Raw genomic sequence first — 22,887 nt, 5'->3', positions numbered from 1 at the left:
AATACTCAGCAGACATTTCCCTTCGTGTTTTTCATGAAATGTGTTTTGTCTTTATTACTAGTGTTTGTCATTTTTTTTACTTGAATCAGAAGGTATCACTTAGTAAGGAATTAGTTCTTGGTTTTTAAAACCCAGTCCTTTTTTTCCCTCTCCACATGAGAGTTTTCATTGTAACTGGCATGTTGTTTGCACACACAGAATAGAGCAAGCTAATGCAATGCGGGAGAGGTGGGGGGGATGAGTGTTCGGACACCGCATTCTCCTACTACAAGGAGCTGATTTACAGGAAACAAAAACCTCGCCTTGAAATTTACACAGTGAGACTGTACATACTTGCATGAAGATGCCTTTTTCCAAAAACATTTTTCATTCATTAGTATTTTCAAGTTTTTCATATTGTACACATTTCTTAAAACACATGATACCAGCAGCAACTGAAAATGAATGCCGAGTTTGGTACACACGTGTTATCTACCTCAAGGTAACAAGTACGTGGCAGAACCAGTTCCACAGCGCCCACGGGGCACCCTGTGCAGCAGCGTCGCTGCCATCGTCTCAAGTGTTCTGATTTCTAGTGCATCACATCTTATTTATTTAGCAAATCAATCTATTTTCTGTAATTATAACAATTAACTCGTTCAAAACCTTTACTTGCAACTACACTTTGTCCATGTGGCACTCTGGTTTGTTGCCTACCTAGCTGAACCTACAAGTCAGCTCATCCTACTTCACTACTACTATGAGTTCATTTAACTAAGTACTCACTGTGTACAGGGATTTGTATTTTGGAGGTGCTTGATCTATCTACAAAGAAAATTTAGGAATTACTTTATTATAAAATGCTCCTAGAAGTCTTGTGCTTATTTTTTAAAGCCTGTAACATTAGGTACATCATTATGTAGTTTCCTAGTTGTACACGGTAGACATTTGTTGTTTTTGCTGAATGATCTATTATTCCTCATCCCCAAGGCAAGCATGATAAACTAGGTTAAATGTAGCATGGGACAGCACAGTTTTAGAGTTGGTTCCATCTATTTTATTTTGCTGAATACTGTCTGTATCTTTGGTTATCCTGTTTGAAGAAAAAGGACAAATAAAAAATGGCCAGCAAAAAAAAAAATATGAACAATAACAAACGCTGGAGGGGATGTGGGGAAAAAGGAACCCTGTTACATACTGGTGGGAATGTAAACAAGTACACACACTCTGGAAGGCAGATTGGAGATTCCTCAAAAAAATTAAAAATAAAACTACCTGATGAGCCCGCCACACCACTTGTAGGCCTCTTAGAATATGGTAAAGACACTTGAACGTCCATGTTCACTGCTGCACAATTTATAACAGCCAAATCCTGCAAAAGCCAAGATACCTTACAAGAGTGGATCAAGAAAAATGTGATTGATACACACACACACACACACACACATATGTATATGCCACATCCAGTTACTCATCAATTAGAGAGAATAATGTCATTTGTAGGGAAATGGATGGATTTGCCTAGAACAAATCATGTTAAGTGAAATAAGCTCAGAGAGACAGATGGTACGTGTTTTCTTTCTTTTGTGGAAACTAGATCTAAAATATAACTATGTATACCATATACAGGGCTTAATGCATTTACACACAAACTAAAGGAGGGTATTCTTAGGGGAATTCAAAGGTATAACTCCTCTGAACAACTGAAGTACTTTTTATCAAAACAGTGCAAGTGGAAACATGCTTTGGGGTGTGAGCAATGAGGGGCAGACAGGAAAGCAGGGAGTAAGGGTAAGCTAATATTCTCATCCTATTCGATGTACATTATATGAAAAATGAACTATGAAACCTGAGGATAGGGGAGGCCGAAAATGGGGAAAGTGAAGGGAAGAGTGACATTGAGAGGGGGAAATAGGGGAAAGAAAAGGAAGATGTGACATTGACTAAGGGTGCTCTGTACTGATAACCTGACTTAAGGAACTATAACCCTTTTGCATATAACTTAACAACAATGACAACAAAGAGTGAAAGAGAAAAATTAAATAAAGCTGGTCAAGGCAGGAGATAATTTTAAATTCTCTTAGATGTTTCACTTATATTGAATGGTTCAAAAAAAGATATTCACATACACTGAATGCAAAACAAGGTAATTTGGTATGCAAGATAACCAATATGTAGGTATTTATTAATATATTTTATTCAATTAAAAGGGTAAGAGCTGTTTGGTTCAAGAATGTTATGTATAAACTTAAACGAAGAAGAAAATATTACGTAGTGACCAAAATTATTTCAAATACTACAAAAGTAGTTATGTACATATATGTAAATATAGGGATAATATAGGATAAACAAACATACATGAAATGCCAAAAAAGAATGAAACACATTTTTTCTCAAGTGTCTGTCGATCTTGATCCTAGCTGTATTTCTGTTCTGATTTCACTATGCTTCTGAGAACTCAGAAAAACTAGAATCCATAGGTTTTCCTCATCTTCTTATCTTCCTGAAGAACAGAAAACAAGGCAGATTAGTAAGAACCCCAAACAAATGCTTCCGCTATGGAAAACTTTTCCCCATACTAGTAAAAAGACAGTTTCCTTAAAACCTGCTTTGCCTGCACATGACCTGCTCACATGTCAGTGCTTTTCTTTAAAGTGCTTACTGTCCGTGAGTAACTCTGAAAATTTATATGATTTGGTTTTCTTGACATAAAACCTTCAGCTCAATGTAATCATTCTATGGGTATTTTTCTGTGACTAGCTTTTCTACTCAGTATCTTTACTCATTTTTAAACTTCTCTTTTCTAAGAACACTAAATATACTCATTTTATATTTTATACCTGATTCTGCCATCAGTTGTTTCTACTGGAACCTTGTTCCATGGTTTGTACATGTGTGTTTTTCTTTACTTAAGTTAGCTGTTGGGGGTGGGGGGATGGAAAGGGGGGGATGGAAGGGGAAACGAAGGAGGAGGACAATGTTTGATAAGAAATGTACTCATTACCTTGCCCACATAATTGTAACTCCTCTGTACGTATTTTCACACACACACACACACACACACACACACACACACACACACACAAAGTTAGCTGTTCATTTACCTTGGAATTTGAGCTGTGGAAAATGTGTTGAGGCAGAAATGGTGGGACAAAGTGATACTCACTTGACACTATGTTGAAAATGGGAAGGGGGGGCAGAAGGGGAAGAGTTTTAGAAAGAAAGGAACTCAATACATGACTTCTGTAACTATAATCCCTTTGTATACCACCTTTACAATTAAAAAAAAAAATGTGCTGAGCCCTGAGATGAAGGAAAACTCCTAGAGAAAATATTTATATTGGCTCCTTAAAGACACAGGTGCACTACAATTCATGGATTCCTTAAACTAAATCCTCAGCTTGAAGGTTTTGTGCTTTCCAGTTATTAGGAATTCCAGTTATAATCTGCATAAGAGCTCAATATTGGTTATGAATTCTCAGAATACTTTTTTTCTTCTCAATTCAGAAGTAGAGTTATTTTTTCAGGCTGAAGAAGCTAGGGAAGAGTTATTTTTAGCTTGCTGCACTACTAAGAGAGCAGCTCAACTTTACTAAAGAGAATCAACTGTTAAGACTCTTCATTTCAGATGGACTCTAGGATTTATATCATGTACCCAGACTCATATGGCTGTGAATCTAGTGCTCTGCTTCACCTAGTTAGATAATTACCTTCAGGCAAAAGCCAATTTCAAGCTCTACTTACCCTTTCTGGGTTCATGCTATCACTCAATCACAAATCTGAGCTTTTCTTACTTTTCTACTAGCTAATAAATGAATAAAAAAAATTTACCCAGTAATTTTACTTTCTTATTAAGAGAGTCAATCTGCCTAGTACCCTATGTTGCAAGAAGTAGCATTGTATTTCTTCTCTATATTTTACATATATGTACATGTTTTTGTATGAAATGTACTCATGGTCCCAAACTTAAAAGGTAGCAAAGGCTACATGAATACTATTGTGGTCTTTACTCCATGCTGTACTCCTGCTTTGAGTTAAGCAGAATTGGAAAACTTAACAAAATATTGCAATGCACATTCAGTACACATACTGAATGATGGCAATCCAGTTGCTACTTTTTTCTTTGTTTTAGATTGGAAATAAAATATAGGTATATCAACATTTTCTGATTACTCCCATAAATACCATCTCTCTCCCTCATTTTTTTTTTTTTTTTGCCTTGAACTCAGGGCCTGGGCATTGTCCCTGAGGTTCAAAGCCAGCCGGGCAGAAAACTCCGTGAGACTCTTATCTCCAATAAACCACTAGAAAACCAGAAGTGGCGCTGTGGCTCAAGCAGTAGAGTGCTTGCCTTGAGCTAGAGCTAAGGGATGGTGCCCAAGCCCCGAGTTGAAGTCCCAGGAACAACAACAACAACAAAAAATTCTATTGGTGTGTTTGTTTGCTTGTTTATTTATTTATTTTGCTGGTACTAGGGTGTAAATTCAGGGCCTTGAGCTTTTGCTGCTCAAGGCAGGTATTCCACCATTTGAGCCACACTCCTTCCTCCTTCCACTGATTTTGTGTGTGTGTGTGTGTGTGTGTGTTTAACTGGATATAAGAATCTCAGACTTTTCAGGCTAGCTTTGAATCAAAATTCCCAAATCTCAGCCTGAGTAGCTAGGATCATAAGATGTGAGCCACATTACTTGGCTAAGAATACATGTCAACAATATTTAGGTTTTACTAATAGTTAGAAGTACTCAAATACTAATTCAGGAAATGCTTATAAAAACATGTGAAATAACTGAAATACTTGCCTTCTGAGGTCTGGCTCTTTTAAATTGAGAGATATACACCTTCTTTTTCTGTTTGGCAAGTCTGAAGATAGATCTTTAAACTCATTTTCCAATTGTGCAGTGTTATTTGAAATAAAACAGGTATTTGTCAAGTCCTGCAATTTATTTTTACCTGAAATGAATTTTTCACAAACATTTGTAAAGTATATATGACAGAGATATGAAAATAAATATGAAGTATTTAGTAGTCTGTAAATCATAAGGAATGAATTTTAAAACGTAATTTAACTTTGTAAGGAAAAGAGGCTTAAAATTTAAAACAAACCATCCAAGAAGTCTGCTCTGAAACACACACTGAATGTGAAAAATTCTTCATGTTTCAACTCTTTCCACAGAACCACTCCAATTACTGGATATTTATTCACTCAACACATACATTACTGACTGGTTGCTCAGTCTGTGAAATCCTGGGAGTGACAGAGAGGTGGAAAATGGTTCACCAGTCCTCTAACAGACCGTATGACTAAATCTTTGGACTTCTTTTACTTCTAGTACCTTTTCTCTGGCATATCTTTATCCATCAACATCCTAGTAATCCACACACACACACACATTCTTAAACGCTAGGTTTCTAATAGGGAAAAAAATGATATGGGAATGTCTAGTAAATATCTTATAGTTTAACATGCTGCCTATATAATGATACATTTGCAGATTCCTCTAATCAAAATTTCCCTTCATTATATCATCTAGCATAATTGGTCTACTTTTTAAAATTTATCACGCCTGTCTTTGTACTTTCACATACATGTGTTCTGAGGATAGAGGCCAGGCTTACTTTTCACTCCCTAATAACACCTATAACTGCTTTGATCACAATAAATGTATGTTGCTGGATAGACAGAGCCAGACTTAAGAAATCTACAACTGTTTTTGGTAAAATAAATGAGAGCATTTTCATGACTACATTTAAAATATTCACTTTCCGGGGCTGGGAAGGTGGCTCCACTGAGCACTTGCCTTGCATGCCAGAGGCCCTGGGTTTGATTCCTCAGCACCACATAAGCAGAAAGAAAAAAGCCGGAAGTGGCGCTGGGGCTCAAGAGGTAGAGCACTAGCCTTGAGCTGAAGAGTTCAGGCCCACTACCAGACCCCCCCCCCAAAAAAAAATTCACTTTCCTTCAAACACATGACAAGAGAAACTATCAGGATTATTAGGTAACTGGCAAAGGCTGAAGATTTTTAGGTTAAAAATGTTCAATATACTGTTATTGTCCCAAATTACTTTAATTGCTTCAACTCTAATTTCTTCATGCTGCTTTTATAGACACTACATACCTATATACTGTTACAACTCCACAAAAATGCCAATTTTAGTAAGATATTCTTTACTAGGTTAAAAAAAGAAAGCACTTAAAAATGTGATTACTTTAGGCATTGACTTACCTATTTCTGAATGTTTTGTTCTCTGGTTAACTTTAAATTTCACTGCTTTTATCTTCTCATGCATATCACCTACTGGAAAGATGGGTAAGCTCTCCAAAACACAGTTTTCTTGTATTAAATTTGTAGAAGAAATACTCAAGGGTATTGAACAATCTTGAGCACTGTTAAAGGAAGAATTCTGTATATAAGATGAGTATTTCTCAGATAAAGATGGTTTTAACTCCTTTGTGCAAAAGTCTGACTTCATTTGGACAATTTTCTCATTCTCCAAATAATTTTCCTTATTGGCCTGAGCAGAGTGAACTGGCTGTCTGTGGTCAGTGTCAGGAATTATCTTCATCACTTCCTGACTATCTGGAGGTTTTAGGAAAGTCTTCCTTTTCTTTGATTTGGATGTCCTTTTGTTTACTTTATTGACTGAGTACTTTGCTTCCTCCACTCCCATGAATGGAATATCTCTTTCTGTATTCTGAGTTACAGTGCTTTGCTTTTGATTCTTAAGTAGTTCAATCTGGTTTCCAGGCTCAGAATCTGCTTCCTTAGTGATATGTTTTAAATCAGATTCTAAGGACACAGGTGCCTGTGAAGAATCTGTTAACAGCAAAATAGATTTGCTCTTTTCTCTTGCCAAACTGTTCTTTGCCTTGGCTGATGACTTTTTTCCATGTTTTTTAAGTACCTGGTAAGGATTTGGAATTTGATCACAACTTTCCTTCTCATTACTATTGACTTTCATATAGGATTCATTAGTAATGTCTTGGCATTCTCGGTTTTGCTTAGATTGGTTTTTAAGATAATCATTAATATCAGTTTTTTGGTTATGAACATCCATGTCTTCAGATATTTGGTCCATTCTAGAAATTATTTTTGTTCTCCGATTTACTTTCAGTCTAACTTTCTTATTTACTTTTAATTCATCTTGCTGAGCAACTTGTTTATTAGTAACATGTTTTTCCAAATCCAATATACTCTGTGTCTCATGATCACAAAAATTTCTACTCTCTTGAGTGGGAAGGTCAACTATTTGAAATTCATTTGCAATTTCTAGATTTTCTGAAATAGTATCTGTATCTTTCTGGGTTAAAGAAACTATGTGATCTTTTTCTAGGTCATGTCCACCTTTGTTATCAGGCTCATATGTCTGTTTGACTTCAGAAATTACTTCTGTCTTTCGATATGCCTTTTGTCTAAACTTCTTATCTATTTTTGAATCATTTTGATAAGCAGGTTGTTTATCATAAACATGTGTTTTCATTTCCAAAATACTTTGAGTGTCATAATCACTGGTACAAAGACCAGGAGTTTGAAACTCCCTAGAGTCTTTTAGGTTTCCAAGAATGATTTCGTTATCCTTTTGTATAAAGAGAGAATTATCCTTTTCTGAGCAAGATAGACTTTTTTCACTATCAAAATAATTCATTTCAGAAATTATTTTTGTCTTCCGATTTACTTTCTGTCTAAGCTGCTTAACTTTTGATTTGTTTTGTGGAATAGGGTACACATCAGTGATCTGCTTTTGCAAACCAAACACATTCTGTATCTCATCGCTATGTAAATTCCCATTATCTCTTGTGAAAAGAGTAGGTATTTGAAACTGTTTTGAATTTTTTGGGCTTTGAGATATAGTCTCTTTATTCACTTGGGTTTGGGGAAAATTGTTGCTTTTGTCTTCGTCAGATACTTGGCTCACTTCAGAGATTATTTCTGTACTCCGATTTACTTTCTGCCTGAGTGTATTTACTTCTGACTCATTTTGCTTAGCAGGCTGTGTATCAGTGACATACTTTTTGAAACCAAGAGTATTCTGAGTTTCATAGTCATATACTGTTCCATAATCTTTGAAGGAAAGATGAGCCATTTGAAATTCACTTGCACCATCTGGGTTTTGAAGAGTGGTGTCTAAGTTATCTTTTTCCAACCTCTGAATCACAAATGTCTGTCTAGAAGCTTTACTTTCATCATAAGTTATGGAGTTCTGACCCATATCAAATTTATTCTCTTGCAGGACTATGTCTAAACTCTGGGAGAAAGAATATGCTTCCTCTTGTTCATCTGTTTCATGAATTCTTTTCTTCATTGTGTTATAGTGTGTATTTTGTCTGTCACCTTGATCAAAATCATTCCGTAGAGTTATTTTCTTTAGTATGTTTACCTCAATTGGCTTTTCAGTGTCAAAAACAAGATTTGGATCTTCTGCATCGTTTTTGCCATTCGGAATAGATTGTCCTTCTGGTCTATTTTCAATCTTTTCTTCAATATCCACATCTGAACTGCTTTTACATTTTTTCTTTGATCTTTCTCTCTTTTCTTCAGAGCTTGGGATTCTTACTTTCCTGAAAGTTTCCACTCTACAACTTGTTTTTTTAATTCTTTTATTTTTACTGCCTCTTGAAACTACAATTTTGCTTACTTCACTAGCTGGTAAATCTATGTCAGCATTTTCATGCACTGTTTTTTTCAAATGAAAGTCATCATTACTCTGAACTTGATTCATGTCCTTTACGTTAGATTCACTGGCAGACTCAGAAGATAACATATTTCTTTGCATTTTAATATTTTTTTCATTAGTACAGTCATCTATCTCATTATTCCAGTTTGCTCCTGAATTTGAAATCTGCTGGTGATCTAATTCTGTAGCACTGGAGATGTCTATAATAGGATCTTTTGACTCCCAAGAAGACTGATGCTTCTTCCTTTCAGTCACATTGTTAAGAGATGGATTCTCCCTTCTGTGGCTGATAGATGAGTCACTTCTTATCTCATTCACTAAGGAATTCTTAGAAGTTTGGTCTGAGTGGTAATGACTTTCTATAAAATGAACAAAGAAAAGATCCAGTTCTAAGTAATCAAATTAGTAGTAAGTTGCTTGAAACAAATTAGAAACAAGCTGTTTTACAGTGAGGATTTCTAATAATGTGTTCTGTTTAGATCCTTACATCATGTTAACAAAAAGTACGTTAGAAATAATTAGAGTACTCAATCATATTTTACACCTATCTATGGAAAATACACACTACTGAGAATTTACTCTGCTTCAGCTCCAATGGAAAAATGGAACATAGACAACAGTAAAGACATTAATACATATTATGAGAGTTGAAGGAGACCAACTAATGAACCCAAATAATAGCGGTAGCCCTTATAAGGATACAATTCTAGAAAAAGTGATTACACTATGTATAACTGTAATAAGGAACAATGATTCTGAGCTCTAAGTTTAATAGCACAATTTGAAAAATTGAAGCCAAATGTAAACAACATAAACTATACCATAGGATTATCACTTAGGAATACAATGTAAATAAAATGTAAATATTACCATTTTTTTCACTAATCATTATGCAGGCTCAAGTTTTGCTTTAGAAATAATTATGTTCTTTTTTTTTTTTTTTAAAACCCTGATCCTCAGATATCAGCCTCTTGCACAGCTAGGATTACAGGTATGAGCCACTGGCACCTAGCTATGAGACATGTTTTAGCTTTATGTGTCTTTTTTTTTAACCAGGGCTGAGAACCGAACCCACGGCCTTGCGCGCGCCAGGCGGGCGCCCTTCCGCTGGGCTAAACCCCCAGCCCCAGAAATAATTATGTTCTTTATATACTCTATACTCACCTAGGTCCCCAATTTTCATGGGAAAAGGAGAGGGCAAAATTAAGTAAATGTATGGTACTTTCTGAATAATAAGGTAATAAATCTCCTTAGGTACTGCTTGCAAAATAACAGATTAGGCCACTGTGGGCTTAAAAATTTTCAGCATTGGGGCTGGGAAGGTGGCTCAATGGTAGAGTGCTTGCTTTGCATGCACGAGGCCCTGGGTTCGATTCCTCAGCACCACATAAGCAGAAAAAAAACCACAAGTGGTGCTGTGGCTCAAGTGGTAGAGTGCTAGCCTTGAGCTGAAGAGCTGAGGGACAGCACCCAGGCCCAGAATTCAAGCCCCAGGACTGGTAAAAAAAAAAATAAAGAAAGAAAAGAAAATTTTCAGAGTATTTGTTTGTTTATACCAGTCCTGGGACTTGAAATCAGGGTCAGGGGTCAGGGCTCTGTCCTGAGCTTCTTTTTGCTCAAGGCTAGCCCTCTACCACTTGAGCCACAGTGCCACTTCCAGCTTTTTTTCTGAGTAATTTCTTGGAGATAAGAGTCTCACAAATTTCCCTGCTTGGGCTGGCTTTGAACCACAATCCTCAGATCTTAGCCTCCTGAGCAGCTAGGATCACAGTGCCTGGCTAGAGTATTTACTTTTAAATTAAAACCTTCAACAGTCATTTTAAATGGTAGAAATCAGCAAATCTGTAGCTTATTAACAATTTACATTTCCCTCAAGAAAAATGTCTGATGAATATAATTATTTATTGATACTGATACTTAACTTTTTAAAGCAATCTCACCTATTGGAAGTGCACTGTCAGTGGAAGAAATGTGTTCTGAATCACCTAAATTATACATGTTCTGATTATCTTCTTTAAGAAATAACATCTCCAAATTACAATGAGTTGATATTGATTGTCTTGTTGATAGTGAAGATGAAATATTGGGTGATGTTTTTGGTACAATATTGTCATGCTGCGTTTTCTCTTTACCATTATCAATGTCATCGTCATCATTATCATCATCTGAAGTTAGTGGGACCCTAAAGGCGAGTGAAAGTAAAATGAGTAAAATTTTGTATTTTACAAAAATAATTTAGAAAGACTATAGAACATGAATATATAACACATATAAAGGAGATAACTTAATGTCTTGATGAAAAACTTCATGTCAATAATTTAACCATTTAGATAAAAGAAATGAACAAGTCCTTTAAAAAAATTTGTCTATTTCCTTACAAATGGGGTCATTCTTTCTGATGAAAGCACAGAATTCCATTGTGTGTGTGCATGCATGTATGCATGTGTATGCATGTATACTATACCACACTTTCTTACATTCATCTACTGAGGGGCATCGGGATTGTTCCATATCTTAGCTATGGTAAATAATGATTACATAAACATAGTTGTGCTGGTAGCTTCAGTATGGTCTTGTTTATGTTCATTTGGGTAAATGCCCAGAAGTGGGATAAGCCAGATCCAAAGAAGCATAGGTCCCATGTTTTCCCTCATTTGTAATAATTAATATATGTCTAGGATAGTCCTAGCATATGAGCAGAATAGCTCAATAGTTACATACATATTACCATATATGATGCTAAAGGAAATGATCTCCAAGACATGAACATAAGAGATTTTTCTTTGTTGTTTTTTTTAATGTACTATGTGTGTGTGTGTGTGTGTGTGTGTGTTTCCCCCTATGGTTTATCCCTGGTTGTCACTGTGTTTGTTTTTGGTACCCTGGGTATTATATATATATGTATATTAATCTGAATTAAGGAAGGACAAAGGGGAACCTATGCAACAGCGATACTCAATATGTTGGAAATGATCTGTATAACTTGAGGGGGTTGACAGAAAAGAGCAAGTGGGAGAAAAAATGAGGGAGGGGATAACAAGTTCGACAAGAAATGTGCTCACTATCATACTTATGCAACTGTAACCTCTCTGTATATCACCTTGACAATAATATTTTTACAAAAATTAAAAAACTTAGCCAGGGGGAGGTGGCTCACTCCTATAATCCTTGCCACTCAGGAGGTTAAGATCTTGAGGATCAAAGTTTGAGACCAGCCTAGGTAAAATGTGATTACCTTGCAAAGGGAAGGCGCATCAACTTGCATTGTTTACTCATCTGTTTCTTCTGGCTAGCTGGCAGTAAAAAAGAACTTTGATGAAACTAGTTTTGAAAAGAACAAAAAAAATGGAATGAAGAAGTTTTTAACCTTATTATGCTATACTTGTTATTGAAGTACCAAATTACACAAGGATATCAACAGTAACAAAACCATTTTTACATTATATTTTACAGATGAGTGAGAACAATGTGATAAAGTTTATCCTTAAACATTATCTTGGTAAGCTGTTAAAACAGTTTATCCCTGAACAAAACATCTGATTATAATCACTAATGATATTCTGTTAATCAGTTTTCCAGATTTTCTTCTATGCATAGGAATAAATATATGTGTATACACTCAGACATCTATATTGTATACATATATTAATATAATTACTGGATATTATTCATATTGAAAAGTGGAAGTCCAGGTGATTTCATTGTATCTTTTGCATCCTTATGCTTTCTAAATTTTGACACTAACATTCTTTCTGAGTAATTTTGAATAAAGGCTAGAAAATGAAACTATATACTTTCTATAAAGATGTCTCCCACCAAACTGTTGTCGGCAGAAGCTGAACAGGGAGCCTAAACTTTGACCCTTAGGTGGCAATATAAAATGCTTCCCCTTATTGACAGTATATACTCTGCTAAAATAGAAGATTTAAGATCTGGAATCTTGTAACACAAGACATCTAAAACACCATCATAAAACTACTTTACCAATCAATTCCTAAAATAGTTAAGAAAAAAAAAGAGAAATAATAGAAAGACAAAAGGTTCAGCCTACAAATCTAAGAAACCAAGTAAAAGGATAAACATAAAGAAATTCATGCCAAGTGGCGCTGTGGCTCAAGCGGTAGAGCGCTTGCCTTGAGCTGAAGAGCTGAGGGATAGTGCCCAAGCCCAGAGTTCAAGCCCCACAACTGACCAAAAAAAAAAAAAAAAGAAAGAAAGAAAGAAATTCATGCCAAATCACATCAAAAGAAGAATTTTAAAAGAAAAAAATCAGTAGAAGAAGTTTAAAAAACTGGGCTGTGGTAGCTCATGCTTATAATCCTAAGTACTCAGGAGACTGATATCTCACTGATCTCAGAGCTTGCCCAGGCAGATAAATCTAAGAGATTCTTTTCCCCAATAAACCAGTATGGCTTTTTGTCTTTGTATCAATATGCATGTGAGTGCACAGGCACATGCACACATACAAAAGAATAAAAACTAAATAAGCGGGCTGGGAAAGTGTCTCAGTGGTAGAGTGCTTGCCTTGCATGCATGAGGCCCTGGGTTCAATTCCTCAGTACCACATATGCAAAAAGAAAAAAAGCTGGAAGTGGCGCTGTAGCTCAAGTGGTAGAGCACTGGCCTTGAGCTGAAGAGCTGAGGGACAGTACCCAGGCCCAGAGTTCAGACCCCATGACTGGACCCCCCCCCAAAAAAAAACTATATAAGCATTGACTCAAAGTTAGAAAAGCAACAAAAAGTAAACCACAAAAGGGCAAGGCTTATTTTGTAAAAATAAAAACCAGTAAGTTTACAATGATAAAACTGAATTCAAAATTGAAGAAAATGATTGTGTGTGTTTGTGTGTATTAGTCTGGGAGCTTGAACTCCAATCCTGGGCACTGTCCCTGAGCTGCTTCTGCTCAAAGCTAATGCCCTACTAATTGAGTCTGGTTTTATATTATACTGAATAGTCCATACAAACAGCCATACAAATATATAAATTTTGAATTTAAGATATTATGATTCTATTAGCATGTACCTTTTAGCATACTGTTGCAGATTAATCATTTTCAATTTCAGGTTAAAGTACTTAGTTGCAGAATTAAATGGATTTTGCTTTTTGAGAGTAGTTAGAGGTAAGAGTCTCATAGACATTTCCTGTCCTGGTTGGCTTTGAACCATGATCCCCAGATCTCAGCTTCCTGAGCAGTTAGGATTACAGATGTGAGCCACTGGTGCCCAGCTAATCCTATTACTTTTAACAAAATTCTGACTTTATGTAAGAATTTCAGTACCAATTACATAGACTAGTAATGTTCTATTTCTTAAATTGGATATTACTAATGATTATCATTTCTTTGTAAAAAATTTGGAATATAGATATTCATAACTTTGATGTTATTTAATCTCAATTATCCTTAGTAATGCTGAAGAATGACACTGCTCACACATAAACTTACCTCAGAAAGACTGCTCATTTCAATTGCAGTTATTAAGTTATTGTTCATGAGTGATTCTATTTCTATAAGCTTCTTATTCTGTATATGTGAAATAAAGACCTCTTTTAATCAAATTAGATTAAGGGTTTAGTATAATATGATATCATACATTTATGAATATATCAATGTTAAAAGACTCTATTGAGATCATATTCAGGTAAAAAAGTTTTATATTATACTGAGTAGCCCGTACAGATTTTGAATGCTTTAAAAATATTATGATTCTATTAGCATGTACCTTTTAGCATACTGTTGCAGATTAATAACTTTCAATTGCAGGTTAAGGTACTTATTTGCAGAATTAAATGGATTTTGTAATAAAAAATATTATGTTCCATTTTTCTGTCTTATAACAACATATATGGCGGCAACTAAACAGTAGTCAGTCATAGAAATTTAATATTTAAGCAGTGCAGAACATTTGCCCACATTTATTTGATTTCTGCTTTAGACTTAGATCTATAAATGCAGGTAAATAATCATAGCTAAAAATAATCATAGCTGAAAAAAAAAGCAAGGATTACAAATTTCACTCTATTTAGCTTGTGGACAATGAATGCAAAGATTAAAAGAGAATACAAACTCTCTGTGACCTCCTTTCCTTTAAATTCACTGTAAGAACCATGCTTATCTTTTTAAAATGTTATAATGCACCAAACTTCACTTACAATGGGCAATCAAACAATCAAATGTATCATACTGCTTTGTAGAACACATAGTACATATTTAGAATTAGACTTAGGATGTCTATTTTATTACTCATAGGTGTTTGGCCTATATCAGAAATTTGAATAGCATATTGACTTTCTTAATTCCTTACAATTGGAGGTTTGCAAAGCATTTTCAGATCTTCTATAATGTAGCTTTAAGGATTTTAGTCACAAAAACAATAAATCTTCTATACCAAGTTATTTAGCTTTAGGCGAAGAAAGGTATTTTCAAAATTCAGTTTCTCCACTTCTTTTTGCAGTAGCATCTTTTCAGTTGTAATTCTTCTAGAAGTCTCTTTTTCTTTACTAAGAGCTTGAGCTAATGCTCTATTGTTGTGTTTTAGAGAGATTTTGAAAATAGATGAATTGTCTGTTAAAAGATTTTTAAGAGTTAATATTAACAAGAGTTCAAGCCCCACAACCAACAAAAAAGTTAATATTAAACTTTATTTTAATAAACTTTCATATTCCTCAGCCTCTCAACTGTTAAACTGTTAATATTATGCAAATATACTCAGCTAAAATAAATTTTATAAAATATATTGAGATTTTTAGGTATTCAGAGAAAGATGAGGTATATAAAACTTAAGCTCCTAAAAGTACTTTATCCAGGTAAGTTTCAGACAGCCTTTCCTGGCATAGCCATTATAGACAGACTAGAAACAGTTTAGGATTTCCAGAAAAATGAAGGGTAGTAACATTTTTCTGTTGTACTTCCCAAACTCAGAATATATCCTCACAACACAGGGTGTGTAATGATCCTGTCAAAGACAGCAGAAAACAGCTTCTGTGTGAGAGGGATTAGTTTAAAAGATGGCCCTAGAGAACAATAGGAGCAATAATATGATTTAAAGATTCCCGGGAGGCTTGGCTGTTCCATAAAGCAAAGGAGTTATATTAGCAGGAAATGAAAAAAGAATATACCCCCCACTTTCCTACTCTAGCTAAGATGAATACAACCATTGAAAAAAATTGCAGAAGTAATGAAAAGTTATCTTGGGGAATTTCCTTATCTTTTTATGCTTTGGGTTTCTTTTTTTTTTTACTCATTGCATCTTACCTCCAGAAATTATGAAATTCGATTTCAAACAGTAGTGTCTTCCTGATGAGCTTTCTGGCTATATACAGTCACCCACATTAGTGAGATACCTCTGCAAGCCTCTGGATTACCGAGAATCTAATTGCCACAGCATACTAGAGCAATTCTTCTTCTTTTTTCTCTTTTCCAGAAAGGTTATAGGTAAAATAGTTTCCTTGGGCTATCCCAGACTCATTGTTGAAAATTCAGTTATCAAAATTACCCATATGTAGGATTTAAAGGATATACAAAAGATCAAATGATCAAAAGATCCAATCAGCTAACCAAATAGACATTTTAGTAATTTTCTACAGTTGATCAAATAAAGTAACAAATACATTCAAAAAACAGAAAGAGTAAAATACATGAATATAAATTACAACTAATGGTACTTACTTAATATTTTTGTTTTGATTTTTGAAGCAAGAGAAACATTCAACTTCATTTTTGAAGTTCTTTTGTCTCTTACACGTCTCTTAATTACTGAAGTAACTGAGTTAGCTTCCATCCTTGGATACTCCATCACTGACTGAAGTAAAAGGAAATGAAAAAAGGTGTTGAGTTTGATTGCTAACTGACAAAAATACATTCTAAAAAAGTGGCAGTAAGCCAAACACTCATGGTTCACATCTGCAGACCTAACTACTCAAGAAGCTGAGATCTGAGGATCACGGTTTAGAGCCACCCTGGGCAGAAAAGTCTGTGAGACTCTTATCTCCAATTAACCAAGAAAAAGCTAGAAGTGAAGCTATGGCTCAAGTAGTATAGTGTTAGCCTTGAGCACAAAAGCTCAAAAAAAGTAAAAAAGCTCAGGGACAGCACAAAGGGCAAATTCAAACGCTGGGACCTGCACCCCCCACCAAAAAATAAGTGACAATCGTGACTTAGGATATGCTTCATTTGTACCAATTTGCAGAACTTTTTATATAAAATCTGAAAGCACAAATGAAATAAAAAATAATTTAAAATAGAATCCAAAAATGACATTCTTCATTCAAACCCATAGTCTATATGCATGTTCTAGACTGGGTACTAACAGAAAAGCCAGGATTTTCCTAGTTTGAGAAAGGAATGGATGCCAGGCATGGTGGCTACTCAGGAGGCTGCGATCTGAGGATCATGATTCTAAACCAGCCTGAGCAGGAAAGTCTGTAAGATTCCTAATTCCAATAAACTACTAAGAAAAGGCTGGAAGTGGTGCTGTGGCTCAAGTGGTAGAGCGCTAGCCTTGAGCAAAAGAAGCTCAGGGTCAGAACCCAGGCTCTGAGTTCAAGCCCCAGGGCTGGCAAAAACAAACAAAAAAGGAATGGAATAGTTCATGTCCATACAGACACTGATTAGATAGGAATATAAGTAATCTTAGAGATGTGCTAATAGAAGCACATAAGAGCAATGCTAAACTCAAAGGAGAGAAGGACTGCATAAAAAGGTAGAAAATTTTAAACTTGTCATTAGTTTAATAGCTCTATGTTCAATTAGATATTAAGGTCTAATAGTGGAATTAGGAAAATTATACATTTAACATATTACATTAGAATTTGATAAGAATACTGGTTTTAATACATAATGCACAGAAGCGGCTGTATGGGTAATGAAAAAAATCAGAAAATGTTTCACTGATAAGGGCAGATGTTTAGCCATGTACATGGACAAAACCAACCTTCCAAGCCTCCATTCCCTCTCCAAGCCTCCTTGCCTCAGTATGTATAAATCTAGAAAAAAAACTGTTAACTGCACTACTTACTCCCAATACTCAGTCTTCTCAATTTCAACCTGTCTTGTCTCTACAGATCATTCATCTTCCCTCGCCCCTAAAAATTCCTAGTCCGTTCTTTATGAATTACCCTCATCCCTGGGTCACTTTATTAGTAATTTCATACCTTAGATTATTCTGAGAATATTGAAACAACTACCTCTGTACTGACATCCGTTTCTGCATATTGGTCTTGCTGCTGTTACCATGGATAAGCAGATATGAGTGTGTGCACTGAATCCTCTGCCTTCCTGCATTCTCAAAGCAATTACTCCAACAATTCCTTTCTATCACCAATTTTCCTCCTCCATTATGTCTTTCTCATCAACATACAGCTATTTCCCTTATCTTAAACAGTCCTATCTTCTTTTTACTTCATCTTCAAATTACCACTGCTATTCTCTGCAAATCTTACCTTATGAATTAGCTACTCAGGCAGAATTCTCTCAAAAACCTATTTTAGTAAGGTGTTTATTCTAACTACCTTACCAAACTGACTTTGCTAAGGTCTCAAATGACCTCCACATTGCTAAATCTAATGTATGGTTATTGGTCTTGATCTAATTATACAGATCTAGCAGGATCTACATAATTTGATGTGGTTATTTATCCTTCCTTAAAAACTATCTTTCTGGGGCTGGGAAGGTGGCTCAGTGGTAGTGTGCCTGCCTTGCATGCATGAGGCCATGGGTTCAATTCTCAGTACTACATAAGCAAAAAAAGCCAGAAGTGGTACTGTGGCTCAAGTGGTAGAGGGCTAGCCTTGAGCTAAAGAGCTGAGTAACAGTGCTCAGGCCCAGAATTCAGGTCCCACAACCAATAACAACAACAAATAATAAAACAAACTATCTTTCTTTGGCTTTCTGAGTCGCTTTCCTAGAATGTTTTTATAGGTTCCTCCAACCTATAATAGGCTCTCCTCTGAACTGTTTGTCTTTGTCTACAGTATCTCATAATCCCAAAGTTTAATGCCACCCAGATGTCAAAACCTCCAAAATTCCTTATTCAGTTTGTATTTGTCTCGTGAACTTTGCTAGATTTGAATAGTCAATTGACTATCCCACATTCTACTGGCATCAAATAAGCGTATCAAACTTAATCCATCCAAATGTTTTTCACCAAGAGCCTACCCCTATTTTCAAGAGTTAATGGTAGGTAACTCCATCCTTAGTTGTTCATGCCAAAACTGTGAAACTGTCACATTGCAATTCATCTGCACAGTATATTTAGAATCTGACCACTTTTTAGTATGTTTACTGCAACCAACCTAGAAATATCATCTCACCTGAATTTCTGCAAGCCTAGTTTTCCTATAGTAGATCAGACAATGTAAAACTCTCCAATAGTTCCCACTTCTCTCTAAATTTCTTTAAATTGTCTGAAAGTCTCTCTAATATCTTCCTTTTTTCCCCAGGTACTCTAACTTGAACTTCTCCTTTCCTTCTAGCTCATTCTGGTTTTTACCATATGGGTCACTACCATCTAGATCTTCCTGGGATATGCCAGGTATTTTTCAGCTGCAAGTCTTTTGTAGTCATTACTCTCTATTTAGAATAAATATTATATTTAAAAAGTCTTTATCAGCCTGGCGCCGGTGGCTCACACCTGTAATCTTAGCTACTCTGGAGGCTGAGATGTGAGGATCATGGTTCAAAGCCAGCCCGGGCAGGAAAGTCTGTGAGACTCTTATCTCCAATAAACCACTAGAAAATTGGAAGTGGCGCTGTGGCTCAAGCAGTGGAGCGCTTGCCTTGAGCTGCAGAGCTGAGGGATGGCGCCCAAGCCCAGAGTTCAAGCCCCAGGACTGACCAAAAAAAAAAAGTCTTTCTCTGTCAAACACATCCACTCTTTCATCAATTATACTCTTATAGTGCATCTAAATGTGACTTACTGTATGTATACTGCTAACACTCTGATCCAAGATAGTATTCTCTCTCATATATAATATTACTACAGTTACCCAAATAATATCACTAATACTATATTCTACCTTACTATTGATTGTCAACCTAACAATCAAAATGATACTTTATATTTTTGGTCGTGGGGCTTGAACTCTGGGCCTGGGCGCTATCCCTCAGCTCTTCAGCTCAGTTAACACTCTACCACTTGAGCTACAGTGCCACTTCCGGTTTTCTGGCGGTTTATTGGAGATAGGAGTTTCAAGGTCTTTCCTGCCCGGGCTGGCTTTGAACCGCGATCCTCAGATCTCAGCCTCATGAGTAGCTAGGATTACAGGTGTGAGCCACCAGCTCCAGCAAAATGATACTTTTAAATTTAAATTAATTTAGGTAACTCCCATGTTAAAACGCTCCATCTCATTTAATCATTATGATGGCTTATAAACACAACTTGATACTGTTGTGTTATGAAAATTAAAGATATAATATTTGATTTAGGTACTTAGGCCATGTAGAAATTAGAAGCCTCTTCCAGTGTCCTGCATCATGTATATACATTTTTATAATTTGGGGAGGGGAAGGGATATAATAAAATGCTTAAATAAGGATACAGGTTGACACATTGTAACAATGAGATGTACAAGAAACTATATTGAAAATGAACTTTACAATTTGGGGGCGGGGAGTTGGGGAGGGAAGGGAAAGGAGGAGGTAACAATGCTTGATAGGAAATGTACTCATTACCCTACTCATGTAACTGCAACCCCTCTATACAGTAGTATTTTTACAATAAAAACATATGGAAAAAAAGAGAAAAAAGAAATTAGAAGCTTCTGCTTATCAATAATGGATGATTTTGTAACTTTGTTTTTGTGGTTGTAAAACTGGGCAGTAACTAGGCTTCTGCTACTAACTAATAGGATCACTCCCATCTTTTGTTCTATTCCCCAAGCTTCTTGTGAACAGTCCCCTAGGCGGAAGGCCTTGGCGGAAATTGTAAAAACTTCTGGAGTGATCATTGGCCAAAATGTTCAAAGAGCCCAACTGTGCAGGCTTAAGTCCTCCCCACTTCTCAGCTTAAAAGCTGATGCAAGCTGGCACTCAAGGCCATGCCCTAGCATTGGGCATGGTCCTGACGCATCAGCACTTTGTGCTTTCGCTCAAATAAAATTTTGTTTAACTCACAACTCATCAGTGATTTTTGGGTCCTACTGTCTATTGATTCCTGGACAATACAATAATACATGTCCCTTTCCCAAAATTCCCATGAGGGCATTCTTCTGACCTCTTCACTAACATATTGGTCACTTTTGGGGGGGCCAGTTCTGAGGTTTGAAATCAGGGCCCGGGGCACTCTTTGTCCCTGAGCTTCTTTTGCTCAAGGCTAGCACTTTTCCATTTGAACCACAACGCCGCTTCTGGCTTTTTCTGTTAATGTGGTACTGCGGAATTAAACTGAGGGCTTCATGCATGCTAGGCAAGCACTCTCACTAAGCCACATTCCCAGCCCCATATTGGCCACTTTTGACATATAGAACCTTTACATAATTTTTTTTATTTTGTCAGTTATGGGGGGCTTGAACTCTGGGCCTGGGCACTGTCCCTCAGCTCTTCAGCTCAAGGCTAGCGCTCTACCACTTGAGCCACAGCACCCAGGGCCTCAAGCATGCAAGATGCAAGGCAAGTACTCTTATCACAGATCGACCTTCCCAGCCCCCATTTACATACTTTTTATCCTTTAACTCTTCCTTCAAATAACCATAAGGCTTGTTCATTTCCTAAGTTTTTGATTAAATGCCACTTTCTTAGTAAGCTTATGCAACTCAAACATCTTAAAATTACTTGCCACAATTCTTACTGTTTTATTTTCTCCATTGATCAATGTCTAATAACACCACCAAAAATCCATTAATTAATTTTCTTATTGTTTGTTTTCTCTTTCCACAGACTTTGGTCAAGGTTGTTTGCCACTGGCCTCTAAGTGTCTAGAACAGTGCCTGGCACATAGCCTGGGCTATGCCTGGGTAAATGAGTGTGGAAAAAGTAACTGTGGATGAATGTAAGGTCCTTCCAATTGTAAAACTTGCCAAATAATGGAATGAGTCACCTTAGAAAATACTGAGCAGATGTTAAGGGAATGGAGATGTTAACAAATAATGGGGAAAAATGGTTTTAGAAGGAATCTCTGCAGTGAGGACAAAACCTGAACTATAGACCTTACAACATTAAGGCTAAATACTTCTAAGATTTGCCTTAAAAAGTTAAAAATCAAAGCCGCTCTCTATCCGATAGAAAGCAAAAGAGCACGCAGAAAACTCCATACAAATTATTGCATCTTCTACACTTGAAAGGAAATGTAACATAAAAATTCAGGCCATCTCCTATCCTCAAAGCCTTCAGTCAAGCAAAATCAAATTCATCTTAGTTTGGGAAGCAAGGTTAAACTGCCAACTCGCCAATAAGTTGCTTCTTAACAGTTTTCCTAACTTAAGCAACGACCCTATCCACCGTTGCTCGAGCTAGCAACCAAGGCGTTTTCCTTAGCCCTGCCCTGTCACCTACCACATCAACGCATTCACCCAGGGGCACGATCTGGTGTAGGGGCGAGTTGAACCATCGTGACAGTACCGTGCATTGTGTAGCCCCGGCTCTAAAAACCGATCTATATAACGTCTCAACTTCCAGACTTAGAAAACTACGTAAGATAAAGACATCATCTCAGCCCCTTGGGGTAACTGACCCTCGGCCCCGGGCCGCAGAGAGGCGCGGGCACGCAGCCCTGCAGGAACCATCCCGCACTGACTAGGCTGCGGCGTTCTGGTCCATCTCTGGGCCACGTCGGGTTCTCCCGAGTCGGACCCCGGATCCCCCCGTCGGCCCCGCTCCCCAACGAGCGCTCCCACGGCGGACGCTCCGCCCCACGGGCCGGGCCCGCAGCCCGGAACGCCCGCAGGCTCACCACCAGGGAGAAATCCGCGCCGAAGGGGCGCTCAGCGGCGTCCCGCGCCCTCCGGGAGCCGACCGCCTACCTGAGCCCCTCGCCCAGCCGCGCCCCCAAAGGCCGCAGTCGGGGGAGACACCACCAGGAGGCCCCGGCCCCGAGCCCCGGCGGGGCCCAGGGCGGGCCTGGGGCCGAGGCCGACGGGGCCGCGAGCTCCGGCTCAGAAAAACACCGACTCTGCTTGACCGGGACGGACTTACGGCTCTGTGAGCGAAGGGCACCGCCGCCCGCCGTCGGGAGTGGCGCGCGCAGCCGCCGCGGCCCGGGCTTCGGGTTTAAACTCTGCAGCCGTTGGCGGTTGTCATGGCA

At 37.2% G+C, this 22,887-nt stretch overlaps 1 protein-coding gene across 1 annotated transcript; it reads right to left on the bottom strand.

Annotated features, from left to right (window-relative positions):
- Positions 1 to 2,200: 2,200 nt before the first annotated feature.
- Sgol2 (shugoshin-like 2 (S. pombe)) lies at positions 2,201 to 22,844 on the bottom strand. Its single transcript, XM_013012237.1, has 9 exons — positions 22,779 to 22,844; positions 16,320 to 16,448; positions 15,040 to 15,215; positions 14,097 to 14,174; positions 11,888 to 11,973; positions 10,593 to 10,834; positions 6,204 to 9,011; positions 4,779 to 4,929; positions 2,201 to 2,482 (listed from the first exon to the last, which is right to left on the bottom strand). The coding sequence occupies exons 2-9, from the start codon at positions 16,444 to 16,446 to the stop codon at positions 2,467 to 2,469; spliced, it is 3,684 nt and encodes a 1,227-aa protein (XP_012867691.1). The 5' UTR covers positions 16,447 to 16,448; positions 22,779 to 22,844; the 3' UTR covers positions 2,201 to 2,466.
- Between the last annotated feature and the right edge of the window lie 43 nt (positions 22,845 to 22,887).

This window comes from Dipodomys ordii, unplaced genomic scaffold (genome assembly GCF_000151885.1).
Source record: "Dipodomys ordii isolate 6190 unplaced genomic scaffold, Dord_2.0 Scaffold1, whole genome shotgun sequence".
Lineage (NCBI taxonomy): Eukaryota > Metazoa > Chordata > Mammalia > Rodentia > Heteromyidae > Dipodomys > Dipodomys ordii.
Note: the sequence above shows the minus strand (reverse complement) of the source record. Positions and strands in the feature narration are given on the sequence as shown.

Excerpts from the sequence above, each read along its gene's own strand:
- Sgol2 (XM_013012237.1), bottom strand. The coding sequence starts at position 16,446 with ATGGAGTATCCAAGGATGGAAGCTAACTCAGTTACTTCAGTAATTAAG. Across the intron at positions 14,175-15,039 it reads GCCTAAAGCTAAATAACTTG|AATAAGAAGCTTATAGAAAT; the intron begins GTATAGAAGATT and ends TCACATATACAG. Across the intron at positions 4,930-6,203 it reads AACAAAACATTCAGAAATAG|GTAAAAATAAATTGCAGGAC; the intron begins GTAAGTCAATGC and ends AATTCATTTCAG.